Source organism: Phalacrocorax carbo, chromosome 17 (assembly GCF_963921805.1).
Source record: "Phalacrocorax carbo chromosome 17, bPhaCar2.1, whole genome shotgun sequence".
Lineage (NCBI taxonomy): Eukaryota > Metazoa > Chordata > Aves > Suliformes > Phalacrocoracidae > Phalacrocorax > Phalacrocorax carbo.
The window spans coordinates 5862377-5880537 of NC_087529.1; the positions used below are offsets into that span (position 1 = coordinate 5862377).

General features: G+C 56.2%; 2 protein-coding genes and 1 long non-coding RNA gene across 7 annotated transcripts in view; 2 read left to right on the forward strand and 1 right to left on the reverse strand.

Moving 5' to 3' along the window:
- The window catches only part of CUEDC1 (CUE domain containing 1), a 26323-nt gene extending 15334 nt beyond the window's left edge, over positions 1-10989 (forward strand). For 2 of the 5 annotated variants that reach the window (XM_064467846.1, XM_064467848.1), the window contains exons 4-11: positions 910-1036; positions 2656-2839; positions 3732-3815; positions 4780-4869; positions 5950-6040; positions 6253-6311; positions 6976-7077; positions 7302-10989. In XM_064467846.1, the coding sequence (XP_064323916.1) occupies positions 910-1036; positions 2656-2839; positions 3732-3815; positions 4780-4869; positions 5950-6040; positions 6253-6311; positions 6976-7043 (703 nt within the window). In that variant the 3' untranslated portion in view covers positions 7044-7077; positions 7302-10989. Of the gene's footprint in view, positions 1-909; positions 1037-2655; positions 2840-3731; positions 3816-4779; positions 4870-5949; positions 6041-6240; positions 6312-6975; positions 7078-7301 lie in introns of all 5 variants that reach the window. The other 3 variants (XM_064467849.1, XM_064467851.1, XM_064467850.1) reach the window with 3 other exon arrangements.
- LOC135316083 (uncharacterized) lies at positions 10983-14963 on the reverse strand. The gene is made up of 4 exons (XR_010375539.1): positions 14841-14963; positions 11973-12141; positions 11758-11890; positions 10983-11299 (listed from the first exon to the last, which is right to left on the reverse strand). It is a non-coding gene; the product is annotated as an uncharacterized LOC135316083 (long non-coding RNA).
- MRPS23 (mitochondrial ribosomal protein S23) lies at positions 14935-17978 on the forward strand. The gene is made up of 5 exons (XM_064467852.1): positions 14935-15093; positions 15255-15422; positions 16344-16421; positions 16535-16658; positions 17507-17978. Exons 1-5 carry the CDS (start codon positions 15050-15052, stop codon positions 17663-17665), a joined length of 573 nt encoding a protein of 190 aa, XP_064323922.1. The 5' UTR covers positions 14935-15049; the 3' UTR covers positions 17666-17978.
- Positions 17979-18161: the final 183 nt, after the last annotated feature.

Below are 18161 nucleotides of genomic sequence, written 5' to 3' on the forward strand. Positions count from 1 at the left end.
CTGCAGCTGCACCACGCCTTCTGCTCATGGTACCGGCAAAGCACCCTGCGCCGGTGCCCGGGGGAGTCTTGCTGTGCATTAGCTGGCCCCCACAAGGGGCATCTGGCATCCGTTTGTTAGGGTTGGGTGAGACGAAGCCAAGGGAGATGAATGAAGCTCACAGCTGGCTAAAAAAAATCCCTTTGAGGCCCTAAAAAGTGAACAGCTGAAGGGCCTGGAAAGCTGCTCCGGCAGCGCATGGAATGGGAAAAATCAGCTACTGGAGGCGGGGAGCGCTCGCCTCTGCTCGAAAACACCAGGTGCTGGGGAGCCAGGGCCATGCACATCACGGCTCTTGGCACCAGAGACCTTGAGTCAGTTTAACTTGCTGCTGCTGGGTCGCTGAGCCCCTGGAGGTCTCTTGCCGTGCAGGGTGCAGGCTCTCCTGTGGCAGCACCACCTCGGCCATAGGCTTAGGGCTCGTGGGAAAGCAAGTGCCAGTACCCTGGCTGCCTCTGTGCCAGCCCCCTTGGACAAAGGCACTGCTGGCTGTGCAGGCTGGGTGTAACATCTGGTGAAGAGACATTCATCAGCTTCATAAGCAAAATCCTGCAGTGCTAGGGCTCCCACGTGGCTGTTTTCTGGGATTGGGAGCAAAACGGGGAGGAGAAGGGAAATCCAGCATGCGCAGTTGTGGGGTAGGGCTTGAAAAGCAGCTCCCAAAGATTTCAAACTCGCTAGGAATGCCTTTCACTCTCCAAGCTAATGCTAACACCATGGGTTTGGGAGGCACACTGTCATTTAGTGGTTCCCAGTACTGCTGGTGTAGCCAGGCAGGGGGCTGGCATGCTGGGCCCTGTGCCCCACTGCTGCCGTACATGTCGGTGGGTTTCTCCCTTGCCAAAGGTGCTGTCTGTGCTTGCCCCGCAGGACGGATGTGCCAGGGCCCGGCAGCACCCCAGCACCTGGGCGCTACAGGAACTGGAACCCACCACTCCTGGGCAACCTCCCCGAGGACTTCCTCCGCATCCTGCCCCAGCAGACCGCTGGCGCACAGGTGAGGGTTGCTGTCCCTTCCAGCCCACAACCCAGCTCCTCGGTGTGGCACGGAGCACCAAACCTGGTCCTCGGCCACCCTGAGCTTGCAGCGTCAGAGCTCTGAAAGCATCTGGCTGCTGGGTGAGGACAATACTGAAAGTCTTGGAGCGCTTCTTGTTGTTCAAGGCGAGACTGAAGTGAGCAAGGTGTGAAAGGGGAATCTTCCAGGGAGGCTTTGATGTTTTTTCTGCCGTTAGACCAACCGTTAATGCCAGAAATGCCACTTGCAATAAGCACCTAATATTTTAATTTTTTTAACAATCTTACCTGCTACCCTGCTGAGGAGCAGCAGGAACAGCGTATGCTCTTGGGGAGAGCAGCACTGCCAGGGCACTCAGGGCTGATGCAGTGTAACTTGGGTGGAAGATCTAGTGCAAACCAGAGAATTTGCCCATGGGAAATCAGAGTACCCCTGTGCTTCGTGGTGGTTTTGGAGCCACAAGACTTGGGGTGCAGGTGCCTTTCTGCCCACAGCCAGGTAGGTAGTGGGCAGCACACTCTGGGGAGCAAGCAGCACCAGCACAGACTGAGCTGGGCACCCAGCTTGGCTCGGTGCATGCCACATCCCCAGGGCATCCCTTGGCCTCTTTGCTAACACAGCAGCCAGCCCGCAAATGGGGCCAGTGCCCTCCTGGCATGGCAAGGAGCTGGGAGGGGGGCTGCAGGCACTCTGGCTTCCCTGTGCATTGGCTCCTCCCTCCCTTTTTGGCTCCGAAGGCAGCCTGCCACGTTTTTATAAATGATTGCCCTGCAAGTTGAGCTTTGTGGGCTATATTACCTTTCTGGGAATAGGGATGTGCCAATTCATTTGGGCTCAGGGGGAGGAGAGGAGCAGCTGCCCTTTTCTTTCCCCGGTAATTGTGTGCTTTTGCTTTTTATGGCTCTCTGAGAGCAGCTACAAATCAGATAAATATTGTAGGCGAGGATGAGGTTGTGGCTGTAGAGTGCGGCTCTGCTGCTCCCCAGGTGCGACTGCACTGGGAGCCGGGGAAGAGCATGAGGTGCCTTGTGCAGGGACGTTTGTCATCAGGAAATTGCAGTCTCTGCTTTTTAGATAGGAGGAAATAAAAGCAGCAGCGCTGGCTGAGACCCTTCTCCCTTGCCTCCACACCACATTCTGTCTTGGCTCAACCCCACGGTTTAAAGTTCAAAATCTTTGCAAGTCTGTGCTCTGCAAAGGAGCTCTTCTGGAGGCAGCAGTTCCTCCCCATGCCACGCTGACCCCGGACTGAGAGGTCCCCGTTTGCCGTGTGGGATGTCCGTCCCTTCCTGCCTCCACCCCGTCCTCCTTCCCACTGGGCAGAGGTGGTGGTGCCCTGTCCCCTTTGCAGCAGCACCATCCTGGACGTAGCCCAGCTGGGCGGACAGTGCCCTGGGCTGTTGGGCGCTGGGTGTAGGAGGGAGGGACCCCACTGGGGAGCAGCGGTCGATGGCTGTTGGGGCTGGGGGTGCAGCGGCGTAAGAGAGGAGCAAAAGGCCAAGCTCAGCCCAAGGCGCTGCTGCAGGGATCCTCCTGCACACACCGGCACAGGCACTGAGACCACTGACTGACCTCTGCCGTGTTTGCCTCCTGCCCAGGGCTCCCACGGCTGCCGGCAGCCCGTGCTGCGGGGGCTCGCCTCACAGGGCCAGGGCTCCCTGGAGCAGGAGCGGTGGTGGAAGCAGTACCTGGAGGACGAGCGGATCGCGCTTTTCCTGCAGAACGAAGAGTTCATGAAGGAGCTCCAGAGGAACCGGGATTTCCTCCTTGCCCTGGAGAGAGGTGAGAAGTGCCTTCAGAAACCTGTGCCTCTGCTTTTTGGGTGCATGTCCCCCCACGACACTGGCTGCCGGCAGCACTGCCCTGCCTGTGGCGTCGTTGCTCATGCCAAAGCAGAGCCAGCGCAGGATGCAGCCAGGCTGGTGGCAGGTGGTCCGACCCGCTGACGCTGGGCAGTGGGCTGCTCCCTGGGCTCTTGCTCCTGGTGCTTAGCTGCCAGCCACGAGGCTCTCCTCCCCCTGCCCACCTCTCTGCAGTGTCTCTGGCAAAGCCAAGCAAAATCCACAGCAAGGAGCCTTGGAAATGTCCTCCAAGGCCAGCCCAGCCAGTGCGCCTTCCCTGGCTGTGTGCGCTCCCCAGGTGCTGGCAGGGCCTGAACTGGAGAGCAGTTTTGCCATGATTGCTCCTTCCCTGTCACCGTGCTCTGTGTCGCTGCTCACCTGGCACCGCGGGGAAGGCTCAAGGGTGTCAGTGGTTTTGCTGCTACTGACCGAAGAGCTGCCCTTCCTTTCCCTGTTCTGACACCGGCTCCGAGCCCCCCAGCCGAGGGGCTGTCTCCCTCAGAGGTCTCGCTGGTGGTTTGCAGGGTCCTGGCAGCACCTTCACTGCAGGGCTTGCCCCTGGATGCCGTGGCTGGAAAACCACCCGTGTGTTCACTGTGTGCTTGTGGAGGGCGGGTGGTTCCTCTGTTGCAATGAGAGGAGTGTTCCTGCCTGCTGTTGCAGGCTCTGACCAGTGCCTGTGGTTGCTGTGCTGAAGCGAGGTCCAAGCTCCCTCCCTTGCCGTGAGCCTGCCCCTCTGCGGCCATGGGGGCCGTGAGGGGAGAGGGGAGCAGAGCCGTGTGCGCTGCCTCGAGGGTCTGATCGAGCCGGGCGCTGGGCTTTTTGTTTTTCAGATCGATTGAAATATGAGTCAAAAAAATCCAAATCGACCAGTGTCGCTGTCAGCAACGACTTTGGTTTCTCCTCTGTAATATCAGGTAACTGTCAAGATGCATGTGAGCATCACCTCTCTGCAGCTCCAGTGTTCCCAGCCCTCTGCCACTGCCGGCTGCCTGCAAGGTGGCTGTGGGGGGAGGAAACTGGCTGATCCCTCCGTGCTGCCCCCCAAGTGCGGGAGAGGGGCTGGTGGGTGATGGGGATGGGTGCTTCTGCCCTCCCTCCCTCCCCACATGGAGGTGCTCCTGTGTCCTGCCTCTGTCCATTCCCGTGGGTGGGAGATGGGATCCAGTTCCGAGAGGAAACAAAGCCCTCCCTTGTCTTGGCTGGAGCTGGGGATTGTGCCTGGGAGGCATAATGACTGTTCCTGGGTAATCCTGATTAACCTCGGGGAGTGGAGCAGCTGCCCGGGTTCAGAATTAGAGCTGGTGTCTGTCAATGTCCCCATGCGGGGGTGGGCAAGACGCAGTGGCTGGGTGGTATGGTGGAGCTCTGGCCGGGTGCACGGCGCTTTGGGGGCACCCAGACCTGGCGAAGGTGCATGGGCCGTGGGGAGGGTCACAAGGACATGGCTCTTGGGGTCTCTGGTCCACCTGACTGAGTTGCTGGGGTGCCTAAACTTCTGCTCCTGATCTGGTGGCCCTGCTGTCCCGGGTAATGAGCATAGGCACGATCTAATACCCAGAGTGCAATTAGTGCCTGGGGCAATTTGGGGCTACTGTCCCTGGAGCAGCACAGAAGGAGTCCTCCTGCTCTGCAGCAGTGCTGGTGGTGTGCTGCAAGCTGGCGTCTCTGCACCCACAGTATTGGGGGTTATATCTGCCGAGGGTCCTTGTCCAGAGCCAGCCCCAGCGTGCCAGTGCCCTCGTCCTGCCTGCTCTTGCTCAGCTCTGCTCGTGGCAGGGCTGTGTTTCACTAGCGCTGGAACTGGGTCATGGAAACTATTTATCTTGAGCCTCCCCTCGCCACGCACGCACTCCCGGTGACCAGATGTTTGCCTTCCAGGTGACGTAGTCCCCTCTGTAACCAGCGAGGCCGGCAGTGCCGTGTCTGACGATGCCTTATTCAGAGACAAATTGAAACACATGGGAAAATGTGAGTTGTTTTGCAGGCTCCGTGTTGGCAGTGGGACGCCTGCAAGGGCTGGAGGGGAGGTGGGAGCAGGGTGGGCAGGGGAAGAGCCGGCAGCATTGCCTGGTGCTCGCCCAAGCGCTGTGGCACTCCTCACTCACGCAGCGTGCCCGCTCTGCGCGCGTGTGCCTGTGCGTGCACGTCAGCTGGCACACGCACGTCTGCTAGTACCTCTGTGTGTGGTTTTCTTGTCACCTCTCTTGGAAGCTGGGCACACGCGTCCCCATTACCCTGCGAGTCACACAGCGGGCTGGCGCGTCGGCGGGCAAGGCACAGGCCATTGCACGCTGCAGTGGCACGTTGTGCTCAGTGTTCGGCCCTGGCAGCCGTGCTTTGGGGTTGAGTTTCTGTCTGCATTTTACAGTCCAGGGCTGGAGCATCCCCACCCTGTGGTGCTCTCCTCCTGGCCCTTACCAGCAACAGGGAGCTCTGGTGCTGCACGCTGGGACTGGGTGCCAGCACAACAGACAGGAGATGGAGACCTGGGTCTTGATGACCCAGCTCTGCACTGTCCGTCTGTCCCTGGTGCATGTGTGTGTTGTGGCGTGAGTCGAGGATGCAGGTGGTGTTGGGGAATAGGGGAATTTTTGAGCAGGGTTTGTGTGAATCCTAGAAAACCAAGCAGAGGGTTTGCTATAACTCTCCCTTTTCTAATTGTTTCCTCTTAGCAAGTCACAGCCTGCTTCTCCTGCGGCAAAACAGACAGTCTTTGGGCAGCTTGATTCGGGCCACGGCCAGCTGAGACACTGGGGATATGTGGGTCTGTCATGGGTAGGGAAAGTCATGAAAATTCTAGTGAAAGGGTAAAAACAGCAGCACCCCTGCCAGGGACCAGCGTGTTCCTGTTGGTTGCAGGACCCGGCTCTCTGAGCCTGGCAGCCTTGCACAGCCCTGGTGCTCCCGGGCAAACCCGGGGCATTGCCGTGGGGCATTGGGGTGCAGGTGGCTCTTGTGCCGCTGGCCCTGGCTGTCTCCTCCCCATTGCCCCTGGTAGCTTTGAGAAGGGTTTTGGGGTGAGACCTTCAATGGGCTGCTTCCTTCCAGCCACGCGCAAGAAGCTGTTTGAACTTGCCAGAGCCTTCTCCAAAGCGAAGATGAGGAAATCAAAAAGAAAACACTTGCTAAAGCACCAGGTGTATCCTAAAAGTGTCTGGGGAACTGCGGGGGGTGGGGTGGAGCACAGCTGGAGTGGTCTCGCTCAGGTGCTCCTGGGGACTCCCCAAGGCCGTGATCTGGCTGGAGCCTCCTGGCTGCCTCTTGCAGCTGGGCCGAGGGCTGGGAAGGGTGATTGTTATGCCCTGGCCATGTCCTGGCCCCATGACTGTTTTTTCTTAGCGGAGGGTGCAGGCTGGGGACAGCAGCTTCCACAGCAAATCTTCTCGACGATGTCGAAGGACATTCATGCGGTAAGTAATGCCATGCTGTGCCGTGCCATGCCATGTTGTGCTGGGTGTGCTGTGCTCAGCACGGGTAGCTGAGGAGGTCCTGCGGTGCCCAGCCCCGTCCCGCCCCACACCATTGCCCTGCTTGGGGATGGCTGCCATGAGGTCTGTGCCAGGGCATGGCCACCCACCAAGCAGGATCGCCCTGGTCCCATGTGGCTCGCCTGCGAACATGTGCTTGTTGGAGTGACCAGGGATGGGATCTCCTCTTTTGGGGAGCCTCAGGGGCTTGCAGCTGGGATGTGCAGCCCTGCAGGGTGTGTAACGTGGGGTTGGGGCACAGTCCTGGCAAATCTGTCATCAGTCGGATTTGCACAGAGGTGGGTCTTGGCAGTGGGTTTTGTGCCAGCCTGGACCACCCCAGGGGTGGCTCGGCTGCGACTGCATGGCAGAAATGCCCCTATGAGCCAAAACTTCCTTCCAGTGTTCTCAGGCGTGTTCTGGTAGAGTCCCTGCATCCCAGTCCCTGGGAATTGTCTGGGTGAGGAAATCCCTGCCCCAGGGCATGGGCCAGGCTGCCTCCCCGCTGGGGCACCTTGCTGGGGCTGGGACTGTGGTGTGGTGACTGGTGTCCTGGTGTGGAAGCGGCTACAGCCCCCAACAGCTCCTGCCTGCCTCTGCCTTTCAGATGAAGATTTCCAAGCACGGAGGCAGCAGCTCCGGGAGGAGGAGGAGATGCCGAAAGAAGGGCAGTAAATGGTGAGAGGCACCTGGAGATGTACGCTTCCCAGTGAGTGTGCAAACGGCCCTGTCCATCCATATTACCTGGCTGAAGGAGGGAGCCAGGGTCAGGTCCAGAGCGTGTCCGGGTGGGGACAAGCCCTGTTGGTAGCTGTGGTGCTGCAGCTGGTAACAGCCCTGGGTGCCATGATGGGCCGGTACCGGTGCTGGCCGCAGCAGGATTGAGGCTGAGCATGTGCCATTCTCCTTCCCTCCCCTTCTCTTCCCCTCCAGGTCCCAGCGTTGGGGTTTATTGCTGGCACAGAACGTGCACAAAGCTTCATAAGAAGATGGCTGAAAAAGGAAAAAAAACCACCCAACAGATAACCCAGTTTTTTGGCTGTTCCCCCTCTGCTGTTGTACTCCTCTGAAGTACAAGTATTGAAGTGAGGTGCAATGTTTTCTTACCAGCGGTTTGAAAACAACTCCTATCTAGCAATTCAGCCAAAAAGGAAAAAAAAAAAGGAAAAAAGTGCCAGCAGTTGATGTGAGCTGCGGTGGAGGAGGCAGTGGAGCTCAGACTTGGGAGGAGCAGCGTCCCGCCTGCTCTCTCGGTCCGAGTGGCGTCGCAGGAGGAATGAAAATCAGTTGTACTAATGAGGATGCATTCACATGTGGGATCTGCTTGGCCGGAGCACTCCTGAACATATCTCTGTAGCGATCTGATGTAACTTTACTCTGCGCACACAGGAAAAAAAAAAACACCATGTGAGAAAGAGAACCTAACAGCTGTTGTCTACTATTGCTAGGAGTAATGAGCGGAGGTTCAGATCAGGTAATAGTCAAATAATATAAATCGTTTATAAAAGGAAAGGCCTTCTTTTCCTAGGCATTTCACTTTGAATTACACCTTTGCCTTCGGCATTGCTAAAACTGCCTTGAAGTCCGGACGCTTTGTGGGCCGTGGTACGGCTCACCTCCCGGCTGGCTGGTGCCGCCGTGGGGCAGGACAGCGGGGCAGCACCAAGGGCTGGATATCGCATCAGTTTAAGCCTCGCTGCCGAAGCAGGACACATTCCGCCGGTGTGCTGCTGGTGGTCCTGGCCGCCAGGCAGGGCGCTCAGTGGCTCCGGGGGTGCCCCTCGCCATAGGTAAGATGTAAAGCCTGAGCTCCCAGGGGGTTTGCAGCTGAGGCCGGCGGAGGCGTTTTTGGTACGGAGGGTTTGCACAAGGGCTTGCGAGCGCTGCCGGGTTTGGTGCAGGGTCGGGGCTGGCTGGGTGGCGGGAGCAGAGCACCCTTCTTCGTGCCCGCCCCGGGGGCTCGTTTCACCGGGGAGCATGGTGGAGGGCTGGGACGGCTGGCAGGCAGCGCTTGAATCATTGCAGCTTTCCGAGATGCTGTCAGGCTAAAAATAATTACGTAAACAAATTCCTTCCCTGTGTAAGTAATGAGTGATGAGCGTAAAGTCAGAAATCACTCCCGCCAGCATATTTTCTGCTTCTTTATCGGCATAATCTGTTTACTGCTAAATGCAGGAGGTGGCTATAGACGTGCCTGTTTCACTTTCTGGCTCCTGCGAACCAGCACAAATGTTGCAAGATCGGAGCTGCGAAGGCGGCAGACGCAGAAACCCCAGCCATCAAACACACACGCAACTGTTTTCCCTGCCTCTCCGCGGGGTTTGGTAACAAAAGCCCACATTGCAGGCGCTGGCTCCCGACAGGCTCCTTTTCAAACCCACCCGGAGTCCGCATGCCTTTGAAGTGGACGCCAAGATTTCTTTCCCCGCGAGCAGCACAGCCGGTGCACCTGTTGAGTGCCGTCGCCCCCGCAGCCGCAGCGGGGATCAGTGGGGACCCGTGTGCTTCAACCCCTCCCTGGTGTCTGGCCAGGACCAGGGCCGCTTCGAGGGGTCTGGGTACTGCCCTGTTAGCACAAGCCAAGCGCTCCCAGCAGCACCGGGGTTTAGCCAAACCCCGGGGTGGTGAGGGCAAGGGCAGGCTGTTTGTGCGGGGCTGGAAGCGCCTCGGGTTCCCAGCGAGCTTTGGGTTCCTAAAATCAAAGCAGCAAAAGACCCACCCCACCGAGCCAATCCCAGCTTTGGTGTCTGCTCGTTTCCTTTTGAAGGAAGCAGAGAGGAGCATCCCTTGAGGCGTGGCAGCCCTGCTGACAGGTTAAGCCATCCCAAGCCATGCTGGCCTTGCCTCAATGCATGCAGGCTCCCCGCCTGCCCTGCTCCCTGCTGCATGCTTGGCTGTCGGGTGGAGGGAGGTGCTGGAGAGACAGAGTGTGCCTTGCACCGGGCTGTTCTGGGCTGTGTGGGGTCAGGTGGGTGTCTGGAGGGGTGTGCGTCCCTGCCTGGCTCGGGGTGCGAGTGCATGTGCAGGCACAAGGAGAAAAGTGTGAAGCTGGGGCTTTGCTGCTGGGAACAGAAGGCCCTTTAGTCCCTGGGTGGGACTTTTATTCTCAGCCTGAGGCTGGTGGAGAGAGAGGAGGGGCTCCTTTCCTACCCTCCGCTGGCTCTGGGGTCTGTAGGAGGCTGCCGTTACTCCCTCCCAGTCCAAAGCAGCTCTCTGCATATTTGGAAGAAAATCAAGCTTGGAACCAGATCAGCTTGTCAATGTTCCAGCGCCTCTTAGCTACCGAGGGCTTAACTTTCAGCAAAGTTTCCATGAGTGCAGGAAGCACTGACAGGCAGTCGGGCAGGAGCTCAGGCTCTTGCAGGAAGGAAATTCTGCTTCTCCCTGCCAAGGAGGTTGTTACTGGAGGGCTGGTCTGGCACGCAGGGAAGAGAGGCAGTGAGGTACTTGTGCCCGGGCGATTGCAGCATGTCTTCCCACTGCTGAGCCCTTGGAGGGTTTGCTGTGCTCCTTGTCCTTGCTGGAGGATGGGCTGCGTTGTGCCGTGGCTGCGGGGGATCGCGTTGAGCTCTCTTTGGCAGTCTAGCGCTGAGCAAGCCACGTTTCACATCGCGTCACAGGTCAGTCCTGCTGGAACCACTGGCTTTTAACGGCGTCCAGTGGCGTAGCGGTAAATGCTGCTGTTCCTCCTCTCCCCTGTCTGCTCAGCCTGCACATTAGTTGACACGTTGCCTCCGAGTCACCTTTGTAACCCAGCGGTAGTTTGCTGGTGGAGAGGAGCCTGGAGGCAGCAGGCTGCCTCTGCTTTTGCTTCGGGCTGGGCTGGCTGAGCACATCCCTGAGGTGTCCGGCATCCTTTGCTCCCAGCAGTGCTACCCGGGACCCGACGGAGCCCGCGCCAGAGAGCAGGGCTGTCCTGTGAGGAAGCAGGGAGAGGAAGGGCAGCTTGGGAGCCATGAAGTGGAGCATGGGGGCCGTGGGGAGGGGACAGGTGTCACTGTGCAACCTGTGCTCGCTGCATGCGGTGGGTGCGAACCCCCTGGCCTCGCTGGCTCTGCCTGCCCTGCCAGCAAAGGTTTTGTGTTGGGTGAGTCCGGCAACACGCACCAACCACAAAGGGTCCTGCGCCGAAAGTGGGCACAGCACCCGTGAGCACACAGGGTTGGTAGCGGGCTGGCAGCGTACGCTTCGTGGGGGCTTGGGGATGTCTTTGCTAACACAGTCTAACGACTTGCCCTTAAATATCCTAGGCTAGGCAAAGCCTCTCTGAATGATGTCACTGTAGCCATTTCAAAATACCTTGGAGGCACAAAGCATCATTTTAATGGAGGACGAAGAGTGATTATTTTTATGTCCTTAAAAAAAAAAATCAGGTCTAACAAGTAGAAAGGCCACTCAAACCGGCTTGGGAGCCAAAATGCATTTCTTACGTAAAAATGTACAATTCTCAGTGACGTTTGTATCACTTCTATACAATGTTTAAAAAGAACAAAACAAAACGAAAAAATCTGTGATGTTTGTGAGTGTTGCTATTTTAGAATTTATTTCCATAAGTGATTTTTTTCTTAAAGATGTTTAATAGTAATTCATATAATAAAGTCCTGTCCTGTTGTACTCTTAACATTTGGCTGTATTTTGCTTTTTTTGCTCACATTTCTTTACAGGGAGGAAAAAAAAGAAATCGGGGTGGGGAGGGAAATGCCAGCTCTAGCCCAGCTCTAGCTGTACCCCTCACGGCTGCAGATGCCCAAAAGCTGCCCTGGCTTGTTGCCTCCCTGCCCATGTTGGTGCAGAATTTGCATCTGATGACTTTCTTGAGAAAGCGAGTGCAGAGAGAGACCCATCGCTGGCGAGCTTCTGTCTCCATCCAGGAGCAGTTCCTGCTTCCACCTGGCAGGATGTTTGGTTCAGGAGCAGGTTCCCTCTGGTGCCTGGTGTGGGAGAACACAAGAGCACCCGGAGCTTATGGTGAGTGAGTGGCAGCGAGAGCCCAGGACTCGGGAAAAGCCCGGGGGCAGGCGAGGATGCTTTGGGGATGCCCTGGCACCCTTCCCCCCTATTTCACCTCGGCAGGCAAAGCAATGTCACCCCAAAGCATGGTGGGCACGCGGGGCACCCACCACTCCCCTTTGCTGTCCCCACACTAGGGTTTCAGCCAGGGTCCAATGCCAAGGGCTCCACTAGGGTCAGAGGCTGCGAGGGCAGGCTCTGCACTGGGGGAATCATCCTGGCACCGAGCGTGTTGGAGAGCAGAACCACCAGCCCGCGATGGCAGGGGTGGCTCTGCTCATGGCTCCCTGTGGAAGCTCCCAGCACGCCTGTGGCCAGCTACGTGTGTGTGGACCTGCCGTTCAGGAAAGAGCGGAAAAGGAAAAATGCTGTGGCTTACCCGCTTCATTCTGAAAATAACAAGCCTCTCGGGGATGGGGCGTGTGAGTTTTCTTTAAACTGTTTCATTAACTATCGCACAGCAACTCCTCCGCGTCTGTCAAGCAGGCAGTCTGGCTCCTTTGCGTTGTCTCCTGGTGGAATGGAAATACATTATTATAATGAATTATTTCTGAAATACATGTTATTCATCTCCAGCCCTGCATGTTTCTGTACCGTGCTGAGTTGGCGGGATCACTGGGTCTGCGAAGCCGGGGAGTGCAGAGGTGGACGGCATTGGTGGAATTGCTCCCAAAGCGGCTGGTCCCCAGCACCACTCCCACAGGGAATTGCCTTCTCAGCACTGACCCTGGCTTTCCTTTCATCTCATGATCCCAGCAACAGGCTGGGGAAGGAAAACTTTTGGTGAGAAACTCCTGGAGGCTCAAAAAGCATCATATAGACCCAAAAGTGAGCAAGGGTTTCTGCCAGGGAAGGGCAGGTGCTTGTCAAGCCCCACTTATAGGAGCTGGCCCCATGTCCCCAGCCAGCACCCAAAACCTTGGTCTCAAGCACTTCATTTTGGGGAAAAGCAGGACTTTTGGCCTGTCCAGGCTGTGCCATCCATAAGGAATACCTGCTGGGGCAGCCTTAGCAAGGCAGTGTCCCACGAGAGGGGCCATGAACCATGGGGACCGCTCCACACCTCCACCTCCCCTTGCCGTGGGCAGCCCAGGACTCGCAGGAGGAGGGTTATTTCCCGGTGGTGGGGAGCCGCAGAGGCTGCAGAACATGGCGCTTCATGGGCAGCCCTGGGTGGCAGTGACAGAACATCCCCCTTGCTTGTAGGGATGGGGCCGGAGTCAGCTTGCCCTGTGCCAGCTGCCCGGGAGCAGCTTTCGGTTGCTGGCAGGATTAGAGCTCTCCAGCCTCACGTGTGGCTTGGAAACCTTCCCTGTGAAAGAAGATGCTGGAAAAAGCCAAGGCATTCTTGCCTTAAATGTCAAAAGCATCGAAATGCTGGAGAAACCCTGGATGTTGCCTTCCTGTGGCGGCCAAGCAAGCTGTCACGAGCCCACAGGGGAGCCAGGACTTTTTCAAAGATCTGAAAAGATCAGGGCCTGCCCAGTCCTTTGAGCAGCTCAGATGCAGCCCTGGAGCAGTCCCAGCAACTGCCTTTTGAATTCTTTTGCTCTACAGGGACAAGGGTTTTTCTTTCAAAACTGTGTTTTAAGAAAACCAGCAGCTGAGAAAAAGCCCAGGACTTAAAACTGTGGTCAGATGGTGGCAAACGCTAGAGGTGTTTTAGGCCAGCACCGAGTACCTGCTGGCTGTCAGTCTGCGGTGGAAATTTACTGCCCCCTTCCTTCCCAAGGCTGGAAGATAGGAGGAGGGATGTATTTTTTTCCTATCAGCTCATTCCCAAGCTAAGGGCTGCACCTAGTGACCAGGCATCGCTGGCTGCCACACACACCTCCCAAGTCAAGTTGGTGGAAACCCTGACTGGGGGAAGGCTGTTTACACAGGGCAAATAGCCTGGGTGTAGCTGCTGGGTTTTATAAATCAAGGTAAAAAGTACAGACTGGGGCTCTGTGCTGGGCAGCCAGGCACCATCTGCTGCCACCTCCTGGGCCCAGCAAGCAGTGCTGGGGCTGCCCAGGGCAGGATCAGGCCACGGTGCAATCCCTGGATAAGGCTTGTGCAAACCACAGCAGCAAATCCCACCGTTTGGTCTCCACCTGGGTGAGACCCAACACCAAAAGGTAACTGGGGCGAGACTGATCTTCCCCACATCCTGCTGCTGGTGATGGTTTGCAGCCCAATGTCACCACTGGTCCCCAAGCTCCTTGGCTGCCATGGGGACATAGTGATGCTCAGCTTGGAGGGCAGCGGACAGGGCAGATGTAAAATGCCACGCTGGAGAAGACAAGCCCTGGCCTCTGGGGACATCATTCGTGCTGTATGGAGAGAAATTACTTCTCTGAGGAGACACAGGCACAGCATGCAATGGCAACCTCTGATGTGTCTCCTCTCTGTGGGACCAGCCAGCATGAGCGACAGCAGCTCCTCCTTTCCTTGGGACCGTGTCCCTCGTGCCGGGCAGCTGTCGTCCCCTGTCACCCGCAGCAGTCAGCCGAGGCCGGCAGCGCGGCAGCCCCAGCGGCTCCATCAGAAACCGGAGATGGCAGCCGGGCCGCCCTGCCAGGCTCTGCACATGTTCAGCAAGTGCCACAGGGTGACAACTGCTGCCTTTGCGGCTGGGGTTTATCCCCGCTGTTGGTGTGCTGGTGCTCACAGCCCTAAGGTCAGGGGGGCTTTAGGGAAGCACAACTGGTGTCATCTTATTCCAGGGCTGGTGTTAAGACCCTGGTATTCTGGGACACGGCCCTTCCTTTTTGCCAGTCCACAGCACCTCTTGTAGAGCTATGACCCTAAACCCTGCTGCTTCACCCCCTCACACCTCCCAGGCCCCTGGAGCTGCACTCTGGCCCTGGAGGAGAGGGTATAATTTGGAAGCAGAGGATGGATGCTCAGAGCTGCTGGTGGTGCAAGCGGGTCTGAAGGCTGGGCTGGGGATGAAGGCAAGGGTTTTAGTGGTGGCTGCTGGGGTCGGCCCTGGCTCTCCCCGGCCCTGGCTCTTCCTGGAGCACTGGCTTCCCGAGCTGCTCAGGGGGAGCTGACATGGGCACGGTGGGTGCTGGGCAGACCCCCCAGCTGGGGACCGACCCAAGCCCTTGGTGAGGACAAGGCACAGGCTGGGGGGTCCCCATGCTGCTGCCACCTCCTCGGGTGCACGACATGGCAGTAGGGGCTTCCTGAGATGTGGCTTTCCACAGGCCTCGGGACTCCTCGTCCTTCCCGGGCTGGGGCTGGGGCTGGTGAGAGCGGCCATGCGCCGAGGGGAGACCCGGCCCCAGGGAAAAGGCTCCCGTCCCCGTGTCCCTCCGCCTCCCTGGGAGCCACGGCCGGGCTGCGAGGTAGGCGGGAGGGCTGCGCTGCTCAGCCGGGTCGGCGGGTCTCGGCCCCACGTGTCCGCGTTAGGTCAGGGGGTGACTGCGGGGGTCAGCGGCGCTGGCCCTTTAAATTGCGGGGCGGGACACACACCCACACGATCCGGCTCAGCCCTCTCTCGGCTATCGGCTGGCGCTGCCTGGGCGCCGCCTTCTTCCACCGGCCTTCGGCTGTTGGCTGCGTGCCCTGGCAGCGGCTCGGTCGGCGGCGCGGAGGCCGCGCGCGTTTCCGCTTCCGGGTGGGAGGTCAGCCGTTGCTAGCGTGGAGGCGTCGCTAGGGGAGGCCAGGCCGCCGGCGCCAACATGGCGGGGAACCGCATGCAGAAGATCGGGAGCGTCTTCAGCCGGTGCGGAGGGAGGGAGGGCAGGCGGTCATGGGGTGCCCTGCTACCGGGCGTTGCGGCGGCCTGGGAGGCGCCGGGCGGGTCCCCCGGGCGGGAGGCGCAAGACCGGGGCAGTGCGGGAGTCCCCTGAGCTCTCCCCGCCCCTCCTCTCCCCCCCCCGGCAGGACCCGCAACCTGCTCCGCATCGGGGTGATCCAGAAACCGCTGTGGTTCGACGTCTACGCTGCCTTCCCCCCGCTGAGGGAGCCCGTCTACCGGCTGCCGCGGCCGCGCTACGGCAAGGTGAAGGATGTCATCCCTCCCATCTTCTACCAGGAGGACCAAGTGCGAGCGTGAGTGGCCGCTTTGCCTCCCTGGACGGCCGCCGAGGGGTGCCTGAGCTCCGCCGTGCACCGGAGACGTTCCTCTGCCTCTCGTCACCAGCCCTGCGGAGGGGAGACAGCGGCCCTCGCTGTCGCTGGTCCTTCAGGCGGTGTTTTCTCTGCTTGTTTATGTTCGTGGCTAAACGGCGTTACGTGCTTCTGCCGTGTTATCTTCCATTTATTTATAATCGCTGGCAGAGGTGCAAAAGGCATCACTTCAGGTGGAGGCTCATCCACAACAGATAATCATAGAATCATAGAATGATTTGGGTCGGAAGGGATCTTTAGAGGCAATCCAGTCCAACCCCCTGCCATGAGCAGGGACGTCTTCAACTCGATCAGGTTGCTCAGAGCCCTGTCCAACCTGACCTTGAACATTTCCAGGGTTGGGGGCCTCCACAACCTCTCTGGGCAACCTGTGTCAGTGTTTCACCACCCTCATTGTAAAAAAATTCTTCCTTATATCCAGTCTAAATCTACACTCGTTTAGTTTAAAGCCATCACCCCTTGTCCTGTCACAACAGGCCTTGCTAAAGAAATTGCCCCCTTCCTGTAGTCCCCCTTTAAGTACTGAAAGGCTGCAAGAAAAAGGCAGATGCTTGCACAGCACAGACCTCCTGTAAAGCCTGTTGGGTGGGCTAATGTAAACCCTCTGTGAGGAAGTTATGGTTCTCCTCTGGTGGCAAAGATTAACTAGAATTTATTAACACAATTAAAAAATTCTGTAAGGAATATCTTTGTATAACACAATAGCTAATGGAAAAAGGAGAAATAGTTATGCGAATGCTTTTTGTTTTGGGCTAAATTAACTGACTCAAGATCTTTATTTACTCCAAGAACGTACCCCTTTTTGATGGTTTGAAAAATGAAACTTTTTATTTTTTTCAATAGGAAGTTTTACAGAATTTATGGCAGCGGTCCAAGACCGTTTGAACTGTCGCAATCAAACTACAAATCTACTTGCCAGAGGTAAGATTTATTGATAATTAAACTAGAAATATTTCTGAAACTTGTCCCTTTCTCCTCTTAAGTCAATGAACCAACACACTATTTGAGAGTAAAAACACAATCTTGAAATCTAGGTTTGTTGAGAAATTCAATGAACTGAAAGAAGAAGGAAAAATTGAAGAGGAGAAATTGTTTGAAGAAACAGGAAAAGCCCTTTTAGCCAGTGGGATAATTTTACAGAGAAGAGGAACAGATAAAGTAAGTATGAAGTATCCACAGAGTTACTTGGATAGTTACAAGAAACTTCACTCCCAGGCCCTTAATGTCAAATTAGTCTGAATTAAGTTCTCAGCAAGACAGTTCTGTAGTCTGGGGGTTGTTTACTTACACTTTTGCCAAGAAAATAACTGTACAAAACAATTGTCCAAAGTGTCCTGCCACTGCCTTTTGCTTTCCCTGAGGTACAGGAGGGGAAATGCTCCTTGGGCATGTGGAGTCTACTTCCTCGTTACTTCAGGCAATTGTCATGTAACTGTCAACAAAAACTGGGGTAAAAAAATCAAACTGGAGATGCTTCTAGAACAGCACATCGGGTTGAGCAGAAATCTTTTACCTTGTTCATGACTCGCTGATTACTGTTTCTTCTGAGAATGCTGTCCTTTTAGTTGAACACCCTCAAGAAGAAGGGACAAGAGCTGTTTATAAAAGCTGCAATTTTAAACTCCGTTAGCTAAATTAATTTATTATTTTCTGTAATATGCTCTCTATTCTCCTCATTATCCAATGATCTCTGGGACGAGCGTGTGTAGTGCTTTTCTCAACAGAAATTGGTTCTGCTTAAAGTGCCCTGTCCAAGGAGCATGTGAAATGGTGACATCACTAACTTTCACCTTTTAGCTTGAGGTCAGCAGTCTCATTTTAAATTTCTTGCCCTAGTGATACCTTGACACTGTATTGTATCTTCAAAATAATCCAAGCATGATTTAGAACTTTTCTATCAGCTGTTTTTGGACATACGAACTGCTTTCTATTGCTCTCTGCAGTCATGCTTCGACAGAAACTTCTTACGACCCTGTTTTTTTGTCATCGTCTGTCTTTAACTGTAGGTCGCACAACAGGATCATCAGGGTGTTGAAACTAGGGATTCTGTATCACACCTGCGGGTTCAAACTGTGTTGGATGAGATACAGGAAAAGAAGAAAGATCAGGAGGAGCAGACGCCAGCGTTGGCAGAAACACAGAAGGAAAATCCCTTGCCCTCCTAAGAGCCGTGCTGCTGTCCTGTAACGCTCAGCTGTGGGATGTGCCCTGGCTGTGGCAGTCACCTGCTCAGGAGCCGGCGCTTCTGCCTCTGCAGTCTCACGGTTATGAGACATTTTCTTAGGGGGAATATGCCTCAGTTATTTGGCTCTAGTGCCTTCTGTGATTGCGTGTGGGCGCATGTTCTCCTTCCATCTCCCCATTTGTTAAATTGGAGATAATCCCCTTTTTTGAAGTTCAAGAATGTTATCTCAAATCGTGAGTTGGAAAATATGAGTATAGAAGTGGAAAATTAAACATTTTCTTGAAAAACTGGAAGTTCTGTCTCTTCAGGTGTCTTATTTCCAGTTGTAAAGATGTTTCTTAACTTCTTGCACGGGATGGTACAGGCCTTGTGACAGTCCTGCTGTTAAAATGGCAGCTCCTGCTTGCCTGATGCATTGTAACAGCCGCCTGAAGCATCACCTTTTTATAGCTAATTGAGAAGAGTCGCTATTTATA

Excerpts from the sequence above, each read along its gene's own strand:
- MRPS23 (XM_064467852.1), top strand. The coding sequence starts at position 15,050 with ATGGCGGGGAACCGCATGCAGAAGATCGGGAGCGTCTTCAGCCG. Across the intron at positions 15,094-15,254 it reads ATCGGGAGCGTCTTCAGCCG|GACCCGCAACCTGCTCCGCA; the intron begins GTGCGGAGGGAG and ends CCCCCCCGGCAG. Across the intron at positions 15,423-16,343 it reads CAGGAGGACCAAGTGCGAGC|GAAGTTTTACAGAATTTATG; the intron begins GTGAGTGGCCGC and ends TTTTTTCAATAG.